Genomic DNA, 26,239 nt, shown 5'->3' with positions numbered 1-26,239 from the left:
CTCTCTCTCTCTCTCTCTCTCTCTCTCTCTCTCTCTCTCTCTCTATCTCTCAGTTTCTATTCCTCTTTACATCGCAGAAAATTTATAAACACCACATGTCAACCGAGTCCATCCTCTTTACGCGAGCAACCCGTCGTTGTAATCGACGTAATCGTCGCACGTAACGACCGACAATTCCGTTCTGTCTCCTCTGATTTTCCTGTTATTCACTTCACACCCTCCTCTCCGCTCTTTCTCTTTCAACATTTCTCTCTTTAGCAAACGAGGAAATTACGTATTGCCTCGAAATTCGTTTCGAGGGAAGCACCGTTCCATTGTATATTTTCGAAAAATTAATTTTAAAGATTTTTATTAAAATTTTAATTAATTTAAAGATTTAATATTAAAGATTGATTCAACATTACTCATATATATATATATATATATATATATATATATATATATATATATATAGAATGATTGATTGTACGTTTAATATGAATCACGTCATTCCCAACAGGCTTTTTGTTCATAGGTAGACGACACATATACAAATTATGATCGTAACTGAATTTACGATTAAATGCAGGAAAATAAAATAATCGTCGGACTTTAATTTCGATGAAATCGTTCATATTTCCTCAACTTTCCTCTTTTCTTTTTTCAATTCATTTTCCTTAGTTAGAAGAAAATTGTTGAAGTTCCTTCAATCGAAATATTCGCGGCTCGGTTTCCTCGTATGTACTTTTTAATAGATATTTCTTCAGAATATTTCATACTTCGTGTTTACAATAAGAACAAACAAAGAATTAGGATTATGTCGTTTTAAGATCTTAATCGTTAACACGAATTACGAAGAATTTTATCGCCGGCATTTTATTGCGATTTAGTATAATCGCGAATAGTCTCGATATGCGGCCGTTACTCCGGCAAGTTATTTTGTAATGCGTTTAATCACAGAGAGCTCATAAATTCTCTGCTCTGGTATATGCACATACTGATGGTATTAAAAATAGGAAGAGAATGGAAGGAAACTCTGGGGCAGCCGCTCGTCCATTCCAAATAATCCGCGACTTAGAAACGTCGTAATTAGTCATATCTAGTGGCGTCGAGAGATTTATATCGGAAATTCGGGGAAAGAGAGTGACTCGAGTGTTAAGACACTTTGCTGGTGCAACTACTACAACCGCAAATGACATTCTATGTTTTGCAGACATAGATGCCAAAATCTGCGAAGCTTCACATTTCTCGGAATATTCCGCGAATTCTTTGATTCACAATTCGATTAACTTCGTTATTATTTATCGGAATAAATATGTTTTTTTTTTTAACTACGTAAATTGATCATTCTTTTATTCTAATTAATAGTAATCATAATATATTTATATACTTAATATATCTATTGAATTGTTATTGTTCATAGATATATACAATTATTGTATACATATATAATATTAAATATATATTTTATATGAATATTATCTCTTAATATCTTATATTAAGTATTATTATAATTATCACCCATAATTATATCTTAATATTCAATATAAGGTATATAATATAAAATATGTATAATAATATTTTATATAATTAATAGTATAGTGTTGAACGAGTAGATTTTTCGTGAGAAAAGATAAATTAGGTACTCCGTATCATAGTTGATCGTACGTACGTACGAATGCAGGTTTATTATGTACGAGAGTGTAAAAGTAGAAGCAAAGTGCAAGACGTCAGAAGAAACAACTTCTCGTGGATCTTAAGACGATTATTCTGTCGTCGGTCACTCGACCGACTGACTCACTCTCCTCTAATTCTCTAATTGGAGAGGCCCAATTTCTGCGTTAGATGAAGAACGAGGGTCGTAAGCGCGTCACTACGGACCCGGGTTCTAAGCGGATTACTTACCAATTGTTCTGATTGTCGAATAAAATATTTATACGTTATATTATTCCCTTTCTAAATATTAAATTTATGGAAGTTTTGATTCGTCCAAATTTCATTGAAAATAAATTAGATTAGCGTTTGTTAAATTTTATATATTTTATTACGCACACGATCAGCTTTAATTAATAGATATTGACAATATCTTTTTACATAAATAAATATTTACCATCTAAATAAATAATTTTAAAAACTATACATGTATATATTACATACACATATATATACACATATATAATATAGGTATTGATGACTTTCTACTATAAGTTAACACCTTCGCGTATCTATTTTTTGACAAATATTCTATCAATCGTCATGTATATCCTTATCGTTGAGGAAGTCGTCATCATCATTGTATCGGGGTAAAGAATAAAGTTATTTTTTCGAACGGAGCAACGGAAGTGAAGGAGCGATAAGCGGCGCCCTTTAAAACCGACTCCTCGGAATTTCGATTCCATCGTGAATGGACTCCCTGTTGCAGGTTTCTCCTTAGAGAAAGTCACTACGCGAACCCTTCGTACAGAAGCGTCTACCAACTGAATGGAGAATCTTCCAAGGTCACGAAGAAATGTTCTTTATCGAATAGAAGGACAACTAGCTTCCTCTGTCTTTTCTTTCTCTCTTTCTCTCGGTTTCTATCTCCCTGTTCAAGGTCGAAACATAACGATCGCAAAATGAGAATTGAAAATAAAATTAAGATTTAAAAAGGTTCGAATTAGAAATTCTATTTTTTTTCTACGTGAATATTTTCGAACTAGTTATATTATATATGGAACGTTTTAGTTACGATGGAAAATGAGGATGAAGGATAGTTTGTTCCGAGATCAAAATATAAGATATTATAGGTCAGAGCGTTTGTTCAGGGTTCCCATGATTCGACACGTTCTTATCTCTTAGATAAGGACCGTAAAGCATCCATGCATCCATATCTAGGTTGAGTAATTAGATTGATGGCCATCACTTCCGACCATAACTTTGAATAGAAATGTAAAAAGACGTATATTTTATTTCTTTTTCTTCAAAGATACAATAATAAGAAGTTAGAGAAGAATACGAAATATACATATATCTTTCATTTCATTTTCTTTAGAAATGGAAAAATAAATAATAGAGAAGTTCCAAAACTTTGTTCAAGAAAATTTTCCCAATTTGAAAGAAAAAGACAATATCCCAAGAACAGTTCAAAAGACTTTTTCTACCCGCATCATCGTGATCGAGACAAAAAGGAGCTTTGGAACAGATGTTTTCGAGGTTCAAATGCAAGTGAGAAAATAGAAAAAACAAAATATATCCACGTGTTAAAAAAAAAAAAGAGTGTTTGTCCTATCGCCTAACGTGTAACGACTTGACGCTGTCTTTTTCTTTGTTTTTTTTTCTTTCGTTTTTTCTTTTTTTTTTTTTTTTTTTTTTTAAATAACGTCGCAGAGAATTCTAGCGAACACGTGGTTTTAAGATCGCTACGACAGGGGCCATAGATAGTAAGAAAAAAAAGAAAGAGGAGAATGACAAGAGAGAGAGAAAAAGGCACAAAGAGTAAGAAAGAGGAGAAACGGGAGATAGATAGAAAGAAAGAAAGAAAGAGATAGAGTGTGTCGATGCGCGTGCGAGCGCATGCGCGTTACCCACCCCTCTTTGAACGCGTCCTGTTGGACACCCTCTCGACAAACGTTCAGTAACGTGGCGCGTCACGCCCGAGGCTGACTTTACCCTCGATTTTTCTCGTCTGAAGACTTTTGCAAGAAACCACGTTTCCCGTGTATCTTTCTGTTCTACTTCCTATTTTTTCCCTTTTCTCTCTTTCTCTCTCTCTCTCTCTCTCTCTCTCTCTCTTTTCCTCTTTCTCTCTCTTTCTTTCGAAAAAAGAAAAAAGAAATGTGTATCATCCGTAACAAATAAAACGAAAATTCGGAGACTATACGAATGTCGTTCACATGTGAGAGAAAGAAAGTTGACGATTTGGGACAAGTTTGGAGTATAGATCGCGAGATGAGGATCAAAGAGGAAAATCATTTCGCCAAACGGAGTATCGAGTACTTTGGTAAATTTTTTTTTTTTTCTTCAATTATCTAATCACACGAATTTTACTTACAATTGCATGCGAATGTATATTTATTTTTTAATTTGATAAACAAAAAGATTTTCATGTATATATGAGAAATTATAGTTGATAATAGTTATCGGTGGTATTGCTTAGATATCTATATATTTGCGAAAAGATATGACAATGACATGAGAAAGAAAAAATAAATTAAAATAAAATAAAAAAATAGAAAAAGAATATAAGAATCATCATCGTGCTAATGTTAGATTTGTCAAGCGCATACGAGAAACAAAGCTCGGCCGTAAGAAGAGAAAAATTAATTGGAGAAACTCAGCATTGTGTACGTGAGCATGAACGATAATCAATCGGAAATGAAAGAAAATGTCCGTATGAAAACATTCAATACATTAATGCGTTTGTTTAACGTCAATGCAAACGAGAATACCGGATAGGCAATCGGGAGAAGTCAATCAACGGGTAGCAAGCGCCATAATACATATATTGTTTATACATACGTATAGACGACTCGTCCTTCACGAATTCCATGCGAAAGATATTTCTGTGCATGCGCTAAGAGAAAGAGAGGAAGAAAGAAAGAAAGATGGAAGGTAAAGGAGAGAGAGAGAGAGAGAGAGAGAGAGAGAGAGAGAGAGAGAGAGAGAGAGAGAGAGAGAAGGCAGCTTATTATCCTGATGTTCCCAATGCAGGATATGCAGTATGCTAAGTGGATGCAAACATTCACCGACTATGCGCAGGAATACAAATGGAACCCAGGTGCCACCGCGTTTGTTCGTCGACTCCCTTCTTCTCCGCGCACTCCTCTCCAAGTCTATCCTCCATTCCTCTTCTCCACTCCTCTTCTTCGAGTCTCCTCTTTCTCTTCCTTCTTCTTCCAGTCCGGACCTCCCATTTACATATCTTTTCTTATCCCTCTCGCCTTATACCTACCTAAGCTACTAGATTACGTTATATAAGCGGCGCCAGCATATTTTTTTTTCTTCCTTCACCTCCTGTGCGTTCCCTTCGTATATTTTACAAGTATGTACTAGGATGGAAATCTAGTATTTTCGAATATATGAATAGAAAAAAGAAACCAGCGGGAGGTTAACCGTACTGACTAGGAGATCCATTTATTCGTTCGGTTTATTCATTCCAGGCTTCCAGTGTTTTAGAAAAGATCGGACTTAGTTTATTTCGGTTAACGTACGTAATTTTATGGTGGTTAGAGCCATGATTTGTTATAGATCGTTAACAAACGTTTCCCTTTTCAAAAACCCTGTCGAATAACTTAACTCTTGGGAAAGGAAAATTTTTATATAAACAATTTACAATTAGTCAGTTAGTTAAACAAACTATCTTGTATATTGTCCGTTGAATAATCGAACTCTATTTGCTTATATAATAACATGTTAATCTTCATTCAAGCTTATTGTTATAATTATAATTTAACACATTGTTGCATCCAAAAGCAACCAATTTCTACGGATACATTGCATATATAAACACAGTGCCATTCGTGTGACTTTCGGGTCATCTATTTAATATTCCACTGGCATGTTCAATAATTATGGACATCGCCTAATCCGTAACGCAATGGCCGAACAATGGCGCGAAAATGGTATCTGTTACCAAAGGTAGGGGCACCACGAATTAAACGACGAGAGGAGAGTACCGATCGGTTATGGGAAGCCGACGAACCGACGTTTCCAACAGTCGTTCCTCGACAATGGAAGAATTCTCTTCCATTCCTAGATTCGATCTGTTTAATAATTAACTTCTATAACGTGCGAATCGAATAATTTTGATCGAATAAAGGAAGATATTGAAAAAGTGCAAGAAACGAATTATTCAATTATTCGGACAATGATTTTTAATTGACAAAATTCCAATAACATGGCTGCCACGTGCGAGACACCCCGTGGAAGAAGAAGAAACAGACCCAACTTTTTAGATCTTTCTGCTATTCCACGTGAGTCTTGAAATAAAATTTCAAATAAACGTATTATTGAAAACAATAACGCGTGATGAAATATAATATATCGCATATGAAAAGAAAGAATATTATTTCTTTTCTTATTGATTTTAGTAAGACGAGAGTCGTTCTTATCCCTCGATATAGATAAAGAAAAAACTAATGAATTTATATCGAGTCGTTCGACATCATATCCCAGAGGCAACTCGCGTACGTCATTGGTCTATTGTATCGTCGAACTATTATCTTAGTACTTCCTGTCCACGCGCGAACGATCGCATAACGGCTCGATCATTTATCGAGACTATTAATCCAAGTTAAGGCCGGAAATACCATAAGCGGAAGACACGAGCATCACGTTCTAATCCGGTGGGGGATAAATTTACAGTTGATCGATTATTTCCAATGGATACCATCTTATATTATCCGATCTATAAAATCGCCTATCGAATAATAATAATTCCAATGTTTTCTCTTTAGTTCTATGTTAATAAAGCCACGAGTCTTTACTAACTTTCTATTACAATTTCTATTTGGTGTTACATGATATTTAATTTAAAAATGATAATAATACTTTAAATATTCACTAACACGATCGTTGCCATTTTAATTTCTTACTATAACACACTCGTGTGATAGAATTGCAAGAATGTAGAAAAAGGGAAAGAGAAAAAATAAAGAAACAATAATTTTTATACAATACCGAGGTCAAAAGTAACTCAATCACGCTCGTCACAGACAAAGGTATTAAATTCAGTCTTTTATCTAAACGAAACCCTAATGTTTCCTGTCGTCGTTCCTATCAACGACGTAATAACATAATTAATGGCGCCATTCCTTTTCCATAAGCACGGAGACTTCTGACAAGGGGTCTTTTGTACCACAGATATTGATATCTTCCAAGCAACGATACTTGGAAACTCCGAAGTTCATGATCTTCTAACGGGGTGCGGTACAACGAATCGTTCGTATAAAGTTCGTGCAATTTTCTCGCCATTTATTCACAAAACAAAACAAAATAAAATCATCTAAACGTTTCTCGAGTCACGAACGATTACAACCACGAATAGCTTCATTTCTCCATTCATACTATATTTTTTCCGTAGCTTTGAAGGAAAAAAGAAAGTATAAATCGTTTTAACGGATCTCACATCGAATATCCTCTCCTCTTGTCGTTCGAAGATAAAGTCGAGTGCTTCTTCGACGAAGTAAAAGAACAAAATAAGATTACGAAGAAGAGAATCGAGAAAAAGGATCTGGGATAGCGTATTCGCAACGACAAAAAGGGAAGAAGAAGAAGAAGATAGAGAGAGAAGAGGGGGGGGGAGGGAAAGAGCAAAAGCGAGAAAGAGAGAGTACTTCGTTGTACATAAGATTATTTGCTCGAGCCAGAAGAGAGAAGACACTCACTAGAGTGTCGCGCGAAACGTAACAGCACGTCGTCGTAAATACTTTATTTCAAAAGCCGTGAGTAAAATTTACGGGTCAGAGAGAAAGAGAGAAAGAGAGAGAAAGAGAAACGCACACACATTCATAGTTGACGTATCTTCTTCTTCGGGTTTCTCTCTTTCCAGATCTCCATCTTTCCAGCGAATGTCTTTTCAGGCTTATATCTCGCGGTCCAGCCGTTTCAGAATACGGAGTTGACGAACTCTCGAGCTTGGAGAGGCCAAAAATAACCGGAGCGAAACAAACCGTGATTTTCTTCCTGCTCCGCTACGTGTAACGTTTCGTCAGGACGACGGATAAATAAACCTGTCGTCGGGAATAGACGAAGGAAAAGAGGGAAGGGGAGAAAGAAAGAAACAGAAAAAAAAAACAGAAAAGGGTTTACAAAGTTTCTACGATTGGTAGACCTTTGGTTAACGTTTGTTTTCACCTTTTGCGAAATTAACGTCAAAACTCTGGACTCGAGTTCTTTTTTTTTTCTTTTTTTTTTTTTTTTTTTACGAGAACAAAACAAATGTAACGTGCACAGCGTTGAAAATATTATCGGGGGATATGATTGTCGAGTTAATTCCGATTTTTCTACACGTAGTAATATCAAAAGATACTAATGAAGATTAGAAAGGCATAGTTAACAGTGTTACAATTGAAATATTTGTAAGGTCGTTAAAGGAGAAAAGATATGAAGAATATTAATGACGCGTTTGCAGTAATAAAACTAATTATCTAATATCTTCGCAGTCTTTAATAACTTTTCGTCATGCACGTTTGTCTTCCTTTTTTTTTCCTTTACCACCCTGACAAAAAGGTGAACATCGCGTGTATCACGTTACCACGCCGAAAATGAAGCGCATACACAGACTCTAGGGATAAACAAGGGTGTGTCGCAGTTAATGGCCAGCTCCTGTTAGGTATATGATATGTAAATGAATTGCTAGCAAGCGCAAACGCTCGCACGGAAGTTCTAAATTAAAACGTTCGCGAGTTGGATTCACTGAAAGTAAAATATCACGAAGGAAGACAAGAATGAAAAAAAATACATATACATGGTCGTTCTTTAAAAATCTAAGCAGGGAAAGGACACTTTTTATAAGAGTAATCCTTTGATACATCCGGGGAGCTATGTAATAGACACGATGTAATTTACATGTCAATATCTAATTCTATTTTAAATAATCCTGCACAATTTTTACTATTTCTATTTTACGTAGGATTTTTAAAGGATCTCTTATATTTTTCAAATACCTACCATTTCGAAACCAAAATTTAAATCGATTTGGAGTTACTCGTAAATTCTCGTTCGGAGAGACCACATTTTCTATATCAATTTATCCAGTCGTTATATGGTAGAGTGGATGCACATATATATGTAGATTTTGACATAAAACGTAAAGATCTAAAAAGGTTTTTGGATATCTCAAGTACTTTAAGAGATAATCGTTTATTAAACATTTCGCTATGTGAAGAGCATAAGGATCTTCTCTTTACGATCATGACTAAAAATGTTCTTAATTCTGAATATTTCAGGCTCTCGTTCAGCAACGGGTCTATTAAAATCCGATAGCAGTCCTGAGGACGACGTCGTTTTCGTTTCCAGCAAGGACAGCGAAGCTTCGGGTTTATGGGTGAATTATCTTACTGCTTGTTTCGAGCAGATTAGTCGGCAGCAGGGTCGGCCACCTTTTAAGTAAGTATCAATGATTAATTAAAATCCTTAAATATTACAAATAAATTATAATCAAAAATGAATGCGTCCTATGAATATCTCACAAACGATTTTTTGATTGATCCAAACTATGAAATATCCTGAAAGATTCGTTTATATAGACGAATCAAATAAAATAAACTAACCTTTATCATGAAAATAGGATCATGATCGTGTTTACAAAAGAATCAAATTGTTAACAGATTATTAATTAATATTTCAGAGTGCGTCATGTCGCAGTTGAAGAGTCACTTGCTCCAGGGACAGAAGAAAGGATCAAATCTGCCCGTTTGCAAATCGTTGTAGTTTGTCCAATCCTTTTAGAGCGTGTTTTATGTCGGCCAGAACACGCAGCTAATCTTTCGAGACATCTAACCATCGAGAGAGTCCTAGCGATGATGCTGGGCGTGCACGATGGCGTCGTGACGGACACTCATAAGTCTGCCCTGGTATCGTATAATCAGTGGCGGAAGTTCTTCGTTAAGGATCAGGATGAAACTTTCGTTGGCGAATTTCTTGGTGCTGCCGTTAGCATTTTAGGCACGGCCCCACCTTCAACGCTTAGAAATGATAAGACTGTTTTCTCCGTCCATCCTAAAAAAGTCAAACTTGTGAGTTTCTCCTGAAAATTAATTTATCGAATAAATTTCTTACAATAAACAATATGGACGCGATCAGAGATAACAAAATATGTCTTTTTCAGGGTCAAAATCGAATCATAGCTCTGTTGAATGATCCGTTACGTCCAGAGGACAATGTATCGGTTATCGTTGATCGTTGCGGAGAGGGTATCGATGTCGCTCACGTAAAAAGACGAAATCCATACACTCTTCAGTTCTCTATTCCTGAAAGATGCTTAGAAGTATCCATGTTGGTAGGCGTTAGAATATCCAGGAATGGTTGTCCACTCGGCGTTAGGCAAGTAAAATGCGAGAGTAGACTGAGAGAACTGGATCAAATTCTCAGAGCGCACGACAATCCTCTTGAGTTTATGTGTCAGGTGAGTTTATTTTTAATGTTTAAAATCTTCCCACAAAATTTCATAACTTGTCTCAAGAGATTTATAAAATATACAGTATATAGGATATATACTCACGTTAGTAATAAACAGTTTTGAAAATAAGTTATGAAAAAAAATATAAGATAGAAAACCAAGAAATGAAAAAGTTTTCTGCCTTATTTAAATTACTTTTTACTACGAACAAATATGTTCCTTACAAGTTTTTTTTTTTTTATGTTTCAATAATGAAAAAAGAAAAGGTAACTTATAGGAAAAAACTCTTACTTAGAAAATTGTTCCCATTCTAACGTAACAAAGTGAGACTTTAAATACTGAATGGAACAAACTTCGAGCAACGAACAATTCGTGTCTGTAAAAACTTCCGGTCGGAGAATTCTCAGAAATTTCAATAGGGCAATTTAAGTCCTTATCACAAATCGTCCACAATATCATTTCATTTTCCAGACTTTCGGTTTCCATCCCGGAGATCGCGAGCAATTGGACAATTGGATGGTGCACGCATTTCAAAGGAACGTCCCACCCCATTTCAACCTTTTATCCACTCCAAACGACATTCTACCTACACCTAAAAATCACACAAGTAAGTAATAAAAGAATCGTAATCACTTATCTCGTTTACTTTGATAAGAAATATCTAACTTGTTTCAATTATTACTTCATGCTGATGCAATAGAACGACTAGTCGGTGAGAAACATCTTTACCTTTCTCTCTCTTTCTCCCTCTCTCTCTCTCTCTCATTTACACATATATACCTATATATTTTAATAAAAAATAAGATACAAAATCGGAAACAATTTTTAAAATAAAACAAAGTAAGAATTTATTTTTAATCACAGGCCCCGAAGAGAATCCAACGCTTTTACATTTTGCCGCACGCTTCGGATTGGAAAGATTGGCCTGGCAATTGTTAGAATGTCCTGGAGGTGATCTAGCTTGCGATCTCAGAAATGTTTCCGAATTGACACCAGCCGATCTTGCGGAGCAAGCTGGCCACACAAGATTGGCTCATCAACTTCGTGGCTACATGGTACAAAAACATCCCCTTTAAACATCGTCATGGTTTTTCAATAATCGGTACTATCGCGATACTTCTTTTACCCTAAACGATTCAAAATTTGGCCAATACAAAAAGCATTCGCTTGTTCCTCGAAATAGCTTTAACGCAGCACTGTTACTCCTTTTATTCTATTGATATTATAAATGCGTTTAAAAAACTAACCGAAAACTGCATTTGCATTGCATGTTTCGGGCTTCGCCTTGAATCCTCGACTACGGAAACGCAGCAAATGAACGAGTTCACCAACATGTATAGCTACCTTAAAGTCATAAGCGAGAACGCGTCAAGTCAAGCCACAGGTAAGTAATTATCTTTTTTTTTTATATTTTTTGAATGATTTCGATATTGAAAAAAATAATATTTTCTTCCATAGACATTCAATCTACAAATTCTACGAATGACAAAAGTAACGACAAAACCAGCGAAACGAACAATGATAAAACGAACGAAGTCGAAGGCAACGATAACGAAAATAGAATTGAAAATAAAACCAACAACGAGAAGAACAACGAAAGAATAAACGATCAGGAAGATTACTGTCGTCCTCGACCTCTCAGTGAAGCTTATTCAGTGCCACCAGCTGCAAGACCGATCACTAGTCTGATTTTACCCACGCAATTGTTGACATCGTCCAATATTAATCCGAACAATCCCCTAGAAGCGAATTATTCCATTGTTCCAGCACCCACACCAGTGATCATTTCACCTACAACACCCACGATCACTTCAAATGGTCTCGACCTACCACTTCAAGGTTACATGAAAATGCACCCTGCTGGTAAACACAACTCAGTAATTCTATATCAAATGACTTAATTTATTCATTGATTCATAACCGCCATAAGAATCAGTGCTATTTTTTTTATTTGAAATTCCTACTTCAAATATGAATCATAAATCCAATTAGTTTTGTACATTTGTAAAGAAAAATCATTTATCACGCTTTTGATATGATCTTTGTTCTTTCTATTACAAAATCGAATATTCTTTTTTATACTTCAGGACCTAAAACTCCTACGTTAAATGGATCACACCAAGCACCTTCTCGAACTACCACGCCAACACAAAATCGGTCGGATAACCATGGCTCGCATCCAGGAGGACGCGAAGATAGTCAGTCTTCGGTTTCCTATGGAAGAACTTCTTCGAATTCCAGCACAAGATCAAAGGAACACTCGAGACCCCAGGATGAGCTTCTCGAGATCATCAACGACTTCAAGAACAACGTCTTCACAATATCAGAAGTCGAGAGACTCGTTGAGAATTGGAGAAACCGAAACGACGTGCAGCAGAGTTTCAAGGACAAGCAGAGGCAATTGACTGCCATGAGGGAGGAATATGAGAGGATACAGAAGAAGATGAAGGAGGAGATGAAAGCACCCACGCCTTTCGACAGAATAAGAAAGTTCTTCTCGAAAGGGAAGAAAGGTGAGTGTTCTTTTTTATTTACCCATTTCTTTATTTCTTTTTTTACTTATTTTTGTTGAGAAGATTAATTATCTTTTCTCCCTTGCTATTTTTATTTGGAACTTATACGTCTCGCTTTTTGTAGACTCCAAAGATTCCACTAATGGTACCGACGACTCCTCCCCAACGACAAAACCAGAAGCCGTGAACGGAACCTTGGCAGATCGTCGACCAGTCAGCAGTCTTAGCCTTGGCAGTGTTTCCAGTAAGAGTTATCTCGTTACTTAAACTCGTCATCCGTTTGTCCTTGCTCTCAAATCCAATTCATGAGAAACGATAAATTATATCTTAGCCAAAAAATCACGTATTACCATGACCCAACGTATATCCAAGAAATGTGTTGAAACGAATCTTTACCGACATTTTGATCGTTCAATCGTATATAAATTTAGGTTCGTCGTCGTCTGGACGAATGAGCACTGTCAGTGGCTGCAGTGGTACCAGCTTAGGTGATAGCGGAACCCATTCTGATCCCGAAGACAGAAGAGTAAGAATCGATTTAAATCTTCTCGATAGTTACCAGCTAACGTTATAGCTTAATCACCTGATCACATGTGCTTTCTTCGTAGATTCAAAATAGAGCAGATAAAGCAGGCGTAATGTCTTACGAAATACCACCAACACCAAAACCACTCGCTGGTACGTACTCGCCAGCTTTGCGGTATTCACCATCACCTCGTTCTTCAACCGCAACAGACCTTGACCTTAGGCCATCTCAGCCACCGTCAAGAGCCGAGGACAACGAGTATTACATTGCTTTTCCACCATCCGGATTACCCGTCCACTGTACGTATAACGTCACTAACAGAGAATCCATAATTTCGTTCTAGATAATCTAATAACATCGAAATTTCAATCGAGTTAGCTCTTATTAATTCAATTCTTGGGAATTCCTGAACATGAAAGGTTTGCTTTCCATTTTCCATTTGAAATTTCCTTTCAGAAATTCAAACTTCTCGTTGGTATAACTCGATCGATAAATTCACTTAACTAAACTTTCTATATTTTTTAATTCAATTTTCTATAATTTATATACAGCTTTTAAATCAGACGGATCACTGAGAGAACCGATGACTCCAGGCTCACCCAGCGAACATCCTAAATATCTCGAACTTAATCAAAACGTTTCCGGGAAGAAGCACGATGGAGAAACCACAAAACGATCGAACACTCATATCGATCCATCTTCGATAAACATCACTTCATCCGTTACACCTGTACCTCCTCCTGGTATGTGTATACCATCGAATTACGTCAACGCGATGCCAGTCTGTGTCCTTTCGTCTTCGAGCCAAACCACAAGGTCTAATGAGACTACCGATGGCCTTGACCGACCTGTAGAGCCAAATTCTAATTCTAATTCAAACTCGATCGAGGTCGAAGTCGTTATTGAACCTATCCCTTCGTCGAACGAAGAAAACGTATCCGTCGAACAAAACAAACATAATCCTGGCTCGGATAGTAACGAGGAGTACGTACAAACGGATGTTAATAACGAGGACAGCAGTAAACTTCATCACGAGTATATGAATCTGGGAATGAATTCTCAGGACATCGTCAAAATCGTTGGCGCCATTCCAAAGAAGTGGCCTGCTCCACCTGTGCCACCACGAAGTAAGGATCTTTAAAATGTTTATTTTCTTTTTAACGATCAGAAAAAAAATAATGATTAGGATCTGTTACTTTTTAATAGTTCTTTTTTTTTTTTTCTTTAACACATTTCTTGTCGACGATACGTAGCATACTAGTGACTCAACTTTCTTTATTGTCGACAACATTTGGATAATATATCACTATTCCTATGCGATCTTTCTTTTTTTTTTTTCTTGTTTTTCATTCATTTGAAAATTTTATGCCTCTGACACAGTAATATTTTCTAATTTTATGAATTCCTTTCCCTCTGGTATGTATACCGCAGAGACATGAGTTATTTATGGACGTTCGATCTTATTCATGGCATTCCTGGAAAGACCAACTTACTCATTACACTCACTCGTTAAATAAAGACATCGACAACCATACATATGGTTCTTCGAACCGTCGACAAAGAAAGTTATCCTTGACTCGTAAGATGGACTCTCGAGTTTCTCGCGAAAAATCGATAGAAAATGATGATGCCATCGTTGTATTCCGATCACGTACGGACGATTCGAAAAGTTCATTACTATTCTCCGTCACGGATTCGAGTTCTTCTCCGAAAACGAATCGTGTTTTTCTGTTTCTCTCTCTCTCTCTCTCTCTCTCTCTCTCTCTCTCTCTCTCTCTCTCTCTCTCTCTCTCTCTCTCTCTCTCTTTTCTCTTTCTCTCTATGTCAATTTCGTGGAAACATTACAAGCTACGAGTTACCATTTTCGGTAAATTCGAACGAGTATTGTATTTTTCAACAAATGAAAAAAACTCGAATCGTCAATCACTTACTTTTATATACTTACTTGTTCATAGCTATACCCAACTAATTTCATTTCTGTATCGTTTTATTTATTTTTTTCTTTCAGCCGTTACCAAAAAATAGAAGACTCCCGATCTAACTGGCAAAAAGGATGTATATATTTTCAGTGTATTTTATTTTTAGTGCCTTCAACGCGCGTTAAATCTAATATGTAGGTAGGTCGTTTTTGACATAACGTATCGGACAAAGTTAAAATTAATCTATTAAGTGTAACTGACAAAATCAACATCGTCTATATAATTAGTATGTATTATTTTTTTTATCCGGTTCGTATTAAGAAAAAAAATATATATATATATTATTACGATATAGTAAGTTTATCTGGAAATTAATATGCTCGGCAAACGTTACACGAAAATAGCTATACATTTGTTATATGTGTTAAGTAATTTTTGAAATATATATATATGTGGATATATATATATATATATATATATATATATATATATACACGCATATATATAAAACATATTATCTCTCTATGTACATTTTTATTCATTTATGAACGAAAGACAGAAATGAGATAAGACTTAAAATATTCATGTAAAAGGCATCATTTTGCCTATGCCGATCGTCTAACTTAATTATTAATTATTTTTTACAATCGTTAATATTAAGAGACATTGTTAGTCATCGTAAACATCATAATGATGATACAATTGCTATTGACTTTCAAAGTGATCTCTGTGAATAATTAGTAAACACTTTGAATATCAAGTAACCTGAATGTGTCAGTGTGTATGTATATGTGTGTACGTATATGTGCGTGAAAAAAGGGAACATTTCTAATGCGATTATCTTAAATAAATGTATAACTTAAGGAATTATGTACGAGTATTCGTAAAATAGAAATAAGCTCGGTGTAGTGCCATTCGTAAGTAGTCTTTTTGACTCGTTTTCTCAGAATTAAGTTATAGATTATAAGAAAAAATACAATCTAGAGAGCGCCAAATCAAATTTTCCAATTTGGTCATTGATACCAAAATCTTGTAAAGAACTATTTATATTACTAATTCTCTCTCTCTCTCTCTCTCCTTCTCTTTTTCTTTCTTCTCTCTTTCTTTCTATAGATTGACTTTTCTTACGAATTATAAACCTTACGTTAATCCTCATATTAAATATATATATATATATAAAGTATATTAAGCGTTCATAAATTAAGTACCGTAAACTGGTTCTTCATACGATTAATAATAATGAATATTATAATACAAAAAAAAAAATTGTAAAAAAGAAGTGTTCGATAACAATCGGAAGATGTTAATAGCTAAGCGTTCTTTTTCCTTTTCTTTTTCTTTTTTTTTTTTTTTTATTTAGATTTATTTTATCGTTCGCTTGTATATTCGATATCCGAGCATTTCTTACTGAAAGTAATTATAACTTACTTATATATCGAAGTTATCTTCGTGTAAAATGCGCTTCGAGATAGTACCAAGAATGCATTTATCTATTATTTTATTTTTCAAGTGCATAATTCATTCCGCTGTTAATACGACGGAACGATTTTTTTCTTTCTTTCTTTCCTTTTATTTTCTTTCTTTCTCTTTTTCTTTTTTTCTTTATCAAGCAAATAAGATAAATATATATAACTAATTTTCGTATTTATGAGACGTTTTAATAAATATAAGATGATTCGTAGCATTGACTGTATATTATCACCTCCTCGTCATCGAAACATTACACAGGTCTTAATAAGACGATGTGGACATTACTCCAATCACGTTTCATGATTTTTTAAAAAGTTTTAATTACAACCCATGCGATTTAATTGACTTAAAACTCGATAACTTATAGAAGAAAAAATTTACTAGTAAAATTTATGAAAATATTACCGAAAAAAAAAAAATATATATATATATTACACAGAATTACGCACAGAATTACACAGAGAATTTTATACAAGTATCAGATATAGAAAAATCGTTCTTAAGAAACTCGTAAACCGGTCGACCTCGAACATTGGCAGAACTCAACTCCTCCTTGAAAATCGATTCTTAATACGAAAATAATTACACAACTTCGTTATACCTTAAGCTGTTACGTTATGCAAATGATTTCGTTATGTATAATTGCGATCCGATAATTATGGCCCGAAGCTCTTTACCTCGTGTTATTAAAAAAAAAAAAAGAAAAAAAAGAAAGGAAACTTCGCAAGAACGAGGAAAATGATTTAAGGCTGATCGATGTAATTTTTTTCTTTTCGTCGTAAAGGTGAGTAATTCGTTCGATTGATAGAACTAGATCGCAATTATAAATGATCTCTAATGAATCAAATATCTTTTCGATGAGCTAAGCTTTCTATATTATTAGTTAAATTTAAGGTATAATTTGATCTCAGATTTTCTACTATAAAATTAAAATTATAATATGTATACATATAAAAATATATATGCATAGAACAAATTTATGAATTCTGTCTATTTAACAATCATTTAAAAAATTAAATTTTAAATATTCATTCAGTTATGATATTAACAAAGTTCGTTAATAAAGAAATAAAAATACGGAGAGATAGAAAGACAAATAGAAACCATAGAACGGCTCTTCTTTCATAATCAAAGGTAAAGTTGACCCAGTTTGTCAAAAGTGCGGTCAGACGTTAAAAAATAAAGCAAATAATTATCTAAAGAAAGAGAGAGATAAAGAAAAAAAAATATAACGCCAAATGCATGTCAATCAACATCCTGGAAGTGGTATAGACGGTATTTCGTTCAGAACTTTTTATTAAGTTTCTTGTTTGAAACCACCACTTTCCGGCTGGCAGCATCAGATTTCTCGTTAATTGGTTTTGCGCTCACTAATTACGAATACAATGATATCGGTACTCCCACTCGGAAATGTCAGAAACAAGAATCGTTGAGGAAAATAAGGACGTCCAAGTTATTCAACCACAAATTTGGTATATATAAGAGATGAAAACTTATCAAGCTTTATCAAAAAATCAAACGAAGTGTTCGAGTTCACCAACGTGAGTATTCACGACCTTGTATCGTTTGTATCTTTCTCGTAAAACTTTCGGTGTTATTGAAAAAACCTTTCTCGATCATCGTTTTTTATATATATATATATTTTTTTTTTATTTTTCATTTTAATATTTCCTTGTCTGTAACATTGACAGATATAAAAATCGATTAATCATTTTTTACGAGAGACAGTAACAGTGAAAAGTGAAAGATTGTAAATATTTTTCGAGAACGTAAAATTCGATCTATCATTTTTTCACGAATGTCTGTCAAAGATTAAAGTTCGTATTATTTTATATTTCATTAAAAAAAAAAATAAATAAATAAATAAATAAAAGAGAAAGAGAAAATTGATAAAGTATTTACTTCACTTTATCAATTTGTAACGAAATTCACTTTTTATTTTTGGATCGTATAAGGCCTTAATGATTAGTATTGAAAAGGAGATAAAGCTCGCGTAACTCGGCCCCGACCTTCGATATATTACCATGTATAATGACTAACACGTAACTTCAACATTATAAAAGTGGACATACTTGTCTCTTGACTCAACTACTGTCATAGACATTATTAAGATCTTCTCGATTCTCACAGGTGTCAACGATCAGTACTCACTAGTCGTTCGCGCAATTCGTTTCGTTGTAGCAGTACGTTCGTCGTTTGTAAACACTTAACAGGTATGCCATTTATCTTTTCAACGATTTTTACTTCTACTATTAACTCAATTAAATATCACGTAAAAAAGTATATTGTTTAATATAATTTCTTTTACATAATTTATTTATAAAAACTATAAAAAATATATAAACTTTGTTTGTATAAATATTATATAAAAAGTTAGATAATTTATTAATATATAGGACTAAATTATTCATATTATTACGTCAAATTAATTGGAACCCTTTTTCTAGTCATATTTTTCTTTTTCCAATGTTTCTGACGTTTAAAAAACCAAGCATTCTCTCTCTCTCTCTCTCTCTCTCTCTCTCTCTCTCTCTCTCTCTCTCTCTCTCTCTCTCTCTCTCTCTCTCTCTTTCTGTTGATGCATTGCTGAAATAGTTTTCAATTTCTTAATGAAGTTATTAAATAAAATATAAACTTTATAACATTCATTGAGAAATATGATGAATAGGATTAAAAGAATATTTCTTTATTTAGATATAAAAGAAATTTTATTTTTATTTCTTTAATTTAGATATAAAAGAAAATTTCTTCGTTAGTATAATATATTCGTAAAGCCATTTATATTATTATCATAAGATAGATGATCGGATAATGGTAATCACTAAGTATTTCCTTTAAAGATTTCTACAACAACGAAATGGCATCGTTAAGTTCATCAATGTTATTATTAATAACATTATCGACAATAGCTTTAGGACAATATAAACCTGGTGCATGCCCACCGCCAACACCATTTAACATTCGCACAAATCTTTGTAATGATGATATGGACTGCAATGGATCTGAAAAATGTTGTCCTACAAGTTACGATGGTACAATTTGTGTGAAGCCTATCACAGAAGCCGTTAACATTGGTAAGTATCCAATTGATGCAGATTGAATGAATTTTAAGAATGGATAAAATTTAAGTAAATGTCAAAAACTTATGCATACAAATATTTAATATATATTTGATAAATCTAATTATACAGAAATTGAAATCACTTTTATATCTCTATAAATTAACAAGAAAATTGGAAACATATGTTATATTGTTGAGTAGGATTACTAATATAATATTAATATTTTGCTATTTTTAAATTTAAATATTTTTTATTACATTTAGTTTTCAAAATATATAATACGATTATAATAAATATGATTCTTTCGTTTCTTATATGGAACTTCAATGTATGATATTTTTCGACTTCGATCATCTTTAGAAACTAACATAAAATTTTTTCTAAAATTATATATATTATGATATATGTATATACATAATTATATACATATACTTAATTATATTTAGATATCTTTATATATATATTTTGTACATGTATATGTATATATGGACGAAAACTTTGTCTACCTAAAATATTTATCTGTAAAAATATTAAAACGTGTTATGTATAAAATTAGAATGATATAGAAGGAACATAGTGTGATGTAAATATTCTTTACATAATATAAAAATATCTTTACATAAGATATTTCAAGGTTCACTCTTTGTTTTTTTTTTTTTTTTTTTTTTTTTTTTTTTAATGGCATGCTCTTTTTCTATCACTATGTGATCAGCCTTGTTATGATGATTTCAATATGTTAATTTCCTATGTAATATTTCTCCATATTATTACAAATAATGAAAATATTTTAGGTATGCAAAATGTTTTCCTCACCATATATATACTATACCCTATGTGTGTGTATGCATATATATATATATATACTTATATATGTACACCTATGTGTATATATGCAAAATTGTATATGTATAAGTGTATGTATGATCCCGTTCATCTCGATAAATTCAAATATCTCGTGAAGTATTGAACGTAACAAAAGAGTTTTTTACATATTTGTTTCATATGCACGAATGTGCTCCATATATTTCTCAAGTTTTATATGATGTCATATTTTTTTTTATAAGTTGAATGATGGATGAAATTTTGAATGTATATATATATATTTTTTATCTCATAGATAAATGACATTTGTTGAAGCAAATTCAACAACGTGCTGCATAAGATCATTTATTATTATAAAATATTATAAATTATAGTATAAATTTAGAGTTTTTAAGACGTATAATCCTGTATCATTGATCGCAGGTTATTAAGTTGTATACTATAAACAAAAATCATTTTACAATAATAATTAATTTCATATGACACGTCGTTAAATTCGTTTCAACAAATGCCATCGAACTGAAAAAAGAAATTGGTGCCATATAATATACTTCTTTGTATCAAACAAATGTGTAAAAAAAATTTTTTCTTAGGTTCAATTCTTCACGAGATATTTCGATTATTTGAGATAAAGGGGATGTCCTGTACGCACGCATAGACACACACATAGAGAGAAGGAGAATAAATAAAAAATTAAATTATTAAAGTAATAAGAACTTCTTCAAATCTTGAAAATTATATAAAAAAAAAATTATTAATAAAATTAATTTAAAAATTAAATAATACGTGATACATAGAAATTAAACACAAAAATATCGTAAAAGCGATGCAAATGGAGGAAAGAGAAAAAAATTCCGATGATTCATATCTAATCAATCAAAATAGGAAAATAGGATATTCTATTATTATATTCACATTAAGGATGAATCTAACGTGATTTCCAATAATTACAATGTCGACTCTAGTTATTAATGATATTGGGAACACCACAAAGTGAAAAAAACCGATGATGATATTAAATTTTCAATAGTTATCAAATTGTCCCATTTCAAAACGATTCTTTCAGTATTGTTAAATTTTTATTAAACCAAAAATATTTATTAATTATTTTCTTAATTTATCCTCACATAGTATCTACGTATCTTTTTGTAATTAATTCGTTAATTCATAAATTACATTATAAAAGAATAATAGATTGAAAAGCCATCGCTTAATTACTCATCGATAAATGAATTTAAACTTGTGTCATTTTTGATATCTCGTAAATTTGTATTATTGGCTTCTAATATATTCTAACGAGATTAATTTTTGTTTATTTAGTAAAACCAGGTTCCTGTCCGATTATACCAACTGGACGATGGATATGTACATCAACTTGCCGATCGGATGGCGATTGCAGAGGCATTAAAAAATGTTGTGAAAATCGATGTGGCGCTTTAGCTTGTCAAAATCCTGAAGTTAATAATGACCCACTTGATTTCGACTATTCGCAACCATCGGTTATATTTCGTAGAAATAGGTCATAACGATTAAATATTAAACGAAAGTGTAAAATTTCGATAAACTTACCTTAATGCTATATGTTTTATCGTACGTGCCATAAGCGACTTTAATATACTCGTAATATACGATAACACAATTTACTTATCGAGGCGTTAAATTTTGCAACGTATTTAAAAGAACGCTTGAAATATAACTCATCGAATGTTTAATGTATTTCTTTAGTGACGCTTAATTCGTTATAGTATGTCGCATTTCTTTATAATAGTGTTATTATTTAATTTAGAAGTTAATAATAATTAATAACTTTAGAAGTTATATATATATATATGTATATTTGAGTGCATATTGAGAAATTTATTTTATTATTAATTAAATGAAATAATATATACGCGGTGAATTATGGCTTGTAGTATATGTACTAATATTTAATAATATTTATATATTTTATGCAAATTTAATTTAAAAAATTAGATAATATTAGATGTGAATTCAAACATGTAAACAATGAGATATAGAAAATTAAAGTAAAATATATTTCGATAATTTTTCACTCTATTATGTGATTAATGTTTAAATAATACGCTTAAAATCAATTATCTAAAGTAATCTCGTTGGTTTCATATTTCTTATTCACTTTGTAAAGACTCTCACAAAATGAGTGACGCAAGATACACGTTTAAGAAAGGCCACTTAAAAGCATCTCGCAGTTTATCCTCTCCAGTTGGGTAGATCCTAAGACTCGCTTGCGTGATCAGTGATTCACTCGTTGTAATATTACTTGGACGGAAAAACCTCATATTTTTGTTAACAAAACAAAGAAAATTCCAGTTAAGAGTTGGTGGAAATACAGACCACGGTGATTTAAATAGCAGGATTTATTACGAGCTTATCAGACGCTTCTAACTCAGTTCACGATTGACATTCGAACGAAAAATATTTTTGAGGTCTACTTATTGCTCTTCAACGAACAAATCATCAGCAAAAAATATCAGAAAAAAAGCATCGGCAAAAAACATCAGCAAAAATGTACAGTACGTATATTTGAAAAATTAACAATTGATGGTATCGATCCTTATTAATATCCCATATGTATAATCGAAATTAGTATTCAATAATTATTTTAATATAAAAATTTGATTTGTCAGGCAAAACTCACATTCTCCTTTTTTGCTTATGTCTGATGATAATCGTGACAACAGGACAGCTTTCTAGTAAGTAAACAAAATTATCTGCATATATGCATTAATATTATTTTTATAGAAACTTAATTGACTTAGAACTTCAAGTAAACGTACAGTGTCAAGTCGTGTGCGTATGTTTATATATAATATGTATATAACAATGTCTGAGACTTATAAATTTTACATAACTTGTCCGTTTGAAAAGTGAAAGTCAGTAAGATACGTAGACGTCTTTACTCGTTTTCATGATTTTTATACTTGTTCTGTTTTTTTCTTTTTCTTTCTTCTTCTTTTCATTCAAAAGCGTACATTGTTCATGCATTTCGAAGCATTCGATTGTCTCTCTGAAAGGTAGTGATTAAGTTCAAGGATATGGCCTTTCGTTGCTATGCTGCGTACCATGATTCTTACTGTGGAATAGCATTCAATAAGAATAACCCAATATCATCAACAACAGTGGAATAAAAATATTTATTATCTTTATCGAGAAAAAAAAAAAGATAAAATACTTTGAATAAATTGCTTCCGTCGAAGATTAGATTTTAGATAAGCATAGATCATGCAGATTAGATCGAATATTCAAATACTTCGTGTCAATACAAGCCATATTGAAAATGTTGAAAAATTGACGCATTCAAATGCAAAGCTTAATCATTCGTTTAAAAGACATAGCAAAAACTTATGTATTATTAATAAATTATCTACGTAATTGCATATAAAATACCCTATAATATTTTATTGTTCAGGTAAACCTGGATTCTGTCCTCTAAAGAATACCATCGACAAATGCACACCTAGATGCGTTAGCGACTATCAATGCTCAAGTAATCAAAAATGTTGTCCTAACAAATGTGGCTCTACATCTTGTACCTCATCGAATGCCGTTAACACTGGTAATGGTTACAAAGGCTCGCCAAACAGTATGTATATTTTTTTTTTCAAGAAAATAAAAATTTCAAACAATGTACTATCTCGAATATTCGCATATTTCTTTTAGGTGGAGCCGTTATATGTGCTGGTGTAACATGTAGAGCTCAAGAAAAATGTCAATTCGATCGTAACACTAAACGAGAAAAATGTGTCCGAGGTTGAGAGAATTTTCATAAAAAATTATTTCTTACTAAAACATATGTATTTATGTAACCCAACAATCATGATAACCCTTAGATTTAATTTAATTCTGCATTTAGTATATTTTACATATATAAAAACGTATGTACGATAATTTGTAGAATTAAAAATTAATTAAGTAAGACAAATTATGAATGATATAACATCACTCAAGGAAAATTCATTCAGGTCAATCATACGAGTAACTTATTTATAACTTCACAGCTGTTTCTTTTGATCAATGAACGTAAGATCACAATGAACGAACGATTAATCGCAAGAAACTTTACTTCCTTTTTCATTCTACACGGGTTTGTTTGAAAAGAAAAAAAAAAGAAAGAAAAAGAAATAATCGCTTTTACCGGCAAACGACATCGATATATTTCGATATATCGCTCTACTATTATTCGTAGGTTAGGAAACTGATAACGTAAGATTAACTTGCAAAGAAATGGTTTACATTGCGTGAAATATAGATAAAATCGTACGTGAACGTTTTAATTATTATCATTTTAAAAAAATGGCATTGAAACGAATTAAATTCGTGTTTGTTGGGTAAAGATATCATTTGAAACGAAGAGAGGTTAGGTTTCGTTACGGTTTACAATGGCTGTAGAATTCTTAGTGAACCGGCTAAAAGCCCTTGTTTTACTTCTCTTCGGTGTATTTAGACGTGCTATGTGTTGTTTACGACGTCGTAGAAGATCTTCGTGTGATTCGATACCTCTTTCAGCCGTTGGTGTGGTACCAAACTCTTCAAACAATTTAAATACGGTGAGTTTTCTTAGGTGAGACTTCTTGGAGTCTACTTTTAAATGACATTTTGTTGATCTCTTTAAATACTTTCGCAACTACTATAATAGTAATTATTGAGGATGCTTAATCAAGGAATTAGAAAAATGGGATCATTGGGAAGAAAATCCAGTTGTTGTTGTACCGGATAAACCTGTTAATACGGTACAATCTAAGATTGAACAATATAGGCAGCAAGTGACCAAGTCTACAGAACCTCCTGTAGAGGAACAGCAACCTAACTTTTTTGAGGTAAATTTAATTTTAAAAAAATATTGTAGAAAAGTAGGAAGAGAAAAAGGGAGACGTTAATTTAACATAGTCGTTGTTCCAGGATATGACACCAAAAATTACAAGACAAACAAAACTTCTTATCAAAGATAAAAAAGTAGAGAATGTTCCTCATAATCCTACAAAATTTGCAGTAGCTATTGATCCAATACCAACAGTAAGTTTACACATACACACACACACACACAAACGCAAATATATATAGCTCTAACATTATATTGTTCGACACTAATTAAACATATTTATATTTAGAACGAACTTAAAGAATGGGAAGATAATGCTATCAGTTGGGAAGAAGAAACGAGCGAAGAAATTGGTGATCCTACAAAAGCATTGAGAGAGTACAAGCGTAGAGAACGTGAACAACGCCTATTTGAACAGCAACAGAAAAGGCTAGAACGTAATGCTAGGCCACAACCATTAGGAGCAAAAATAAATTCTTGATGTGAAAGAACATTCTTGTTCGAATCAGCATTAAGTTTTATGATATTTTTTAAAGAGATAATGTCTATGTTCTTTGATATGCAGTTAAGAAACAATTCCATCTGTATTGGATATCTTGTAACATTTCTGTTATACATGAGAAACGATTGTGAAACTAAAAAAATCTAATTATACAAAAATTTTAATAACAATTCAATGCTTATATACATAAGCTATTTATACGACGGATATAATTTGAAAATGGTGAGATTATATTCCATATTATCAAATGAAATTGTTCATAAAAGAACATATCTCTCAAATATTGCATTTAAAATTATCTACTCATATATTTTTATTCTTAATCATTTCTTGTAACACTATTAGCCTTGTGATTATTTAAATTATAAATTATAAATTATATATTATATATATATATATATATCCGATCGTAAATTAATTACTTTAAAATTGCAGTGCAATTATCATTCATAATTTATTTCACAATAATAATTTGACGTAAGATGGATCGTAATAGTATAATATTGC

General features: G+C 32.6%; 4 protein-coding genes and 1 long non-coding RNA gene across 7 annotated transcripts in view; all 5 read left to right on the top strand.

The window, feature by feature from the left end:
- Positions 1-15,957, top strand: part of LOC122637125 (phosphoinositide 3-kinase adapter protein 1) — a 39,854-nt gene extending 23,897 nt beyond the window's left edge. For both annotated transcript variants that reach the window (XM_043829064.1, XM_043829073.1), the window contains exons 6-18: positions 8,907-9,066; positions 9,308-9,695; positions 9,788-10,084; positions 10,550-10,685; positions 10,943-11,133; positions 11,390-11,462; positions 11,537-11,941; positions 12,166-12,591; positions 12,716-12,835; positions 13,023-13,117; positions 13,200-13,416; positions 13,669-14,244; positions 15,126-15,957. In XM_043829064.1, coding sequence (XP_043684999.1) covers positions 8,907-9,066; positions 9,308-9,695; positions 9,788-10,084; positions 10,550-10,685; positions 10,943-11,133; positions 11,390-11,462; positions 11,537-11,941; positions 12,166-12,591; positions 12,716-12,835; positions 13,023-13,117; positions 13,200-13,416; positions 13,669-14,244; positions 15,126-15,142 — 3,101 coding nt within the window. In that variant the 3' untranslated portion in view covers positions 15,143-15,957. The remainder of the gene's footprint in view (positions 1-8,906; positions 9,067-9,307; positions 9,696-9,787; positions 10,085-10,549; positions 10,686-10,942; positions 11,134-11,389; positions 11,463-11,536; positions 11,942-12,165; positions 12,592-12,715; positions 12,836-13,022; positions 13,118-13,199; positions 13,417-13,668; positions 14,245-15,125) is intronic.
- LOC122637147 lies at positions 3,965-8,879 on the top strand. Of its 2 annotated transcripts, none has more exons than XR_006329133.1 (3): positions 3,965-5,930; positions 6,048-6,677; positions 6,783-8,879. It is a non-coding gene; the product is annotated as an uncharacterized LOC122637147 (long non-coding RNA). The 2 variants fall into 2 exon arrangements; XR_006329132.1 differs by having other exon boundaries at positions 6,048-6,908; positions 7,040-8,879.
- Positions 15,958-17,702: 1,745 nt separating the features above from the next.
- LOC122629058 (WAP four-disulfide core domain protein 2-like) lies at positions 17,703-22,884 on the top strand. The gene is made up of 4 exons (XM_043812060.1): positions 17,703-18,047; positions 18,637-18,719; positions 19,347-19,580; positions 21,711-22,884. The coding sequence occupies exons 1-4, from the start codon at positions 17,992-17,994 to the stop codon at positions 21,914-21,916; spliced, it is 579 nt and encodes a 192-aa protein (XP_043667995.1). The 5' UTR covers positions 17,703-17,991; the 3' UTR covers positions 21,917-22,884.
- LOC122629062 (waprin-Phi2) lies at positions 22,618-24,324 on the top strand. The gene is made up of 4 exons (XM_043812073.1): positions 22,618-22,924; positions 23,039-23,104; positions 23,821-23,994; positions 24,072-24,324. Exons 1-4 carry the CDS (start codon positions 22,918-22,920, stop codon positions 24,164-24,166), a joined length of 342 nt encoding a protein of 113 aa, XP_043668008.1. The 5' UTR covers positions 22,618-22,917; the 3' UTR covers positions 24,167-24,324.
- Positions 24,325-24,587: 263 nt separating this feature from the next.
- LOC122629053 (receptor-binding cancer antigen expressed on SiSo cells) lies at positions 24,588-26,121 on the top strand. Its single transcript, XM_043812044.1, has 4 exons — positions 24,588-24,958; positions 25,073-25,228; positions 25,311-25,424; positions 25,520-26,121. Exons 1-4 carry the CDS (start codon positions 24,791-24,793, stop codon positions 25,709-25,711), a joined length of 630 nt encoding a protein of 209 aa, XP_043667979.1. The 5' UTR covers positions 24,588-24,790; the 3' UTR covers positions 25,712-26,121.
- Positions 26,122-26,239: the final 118 nt, after the last annotated feature.

The sequence above is a fragment of the Vespula pensylvanica genome, chromosome 1 (genome assembly GCF_014466175.1).
Source record: "Vespula pensylvanica isolate Volc-1 chromosome 1, ASM1446617v1, whole genome shotgun sequence".
NCBI classification, from domain to species: domain Eukaryota; kingdom Metazoa; phylum Arthropoda; class Insecta; order Hymenoptera; family Vespidae; genus Vespula; species Vespula pensylvanica.
This window is presented reverse-complemented; position numbering and strand designations above follow the sequence as displayed.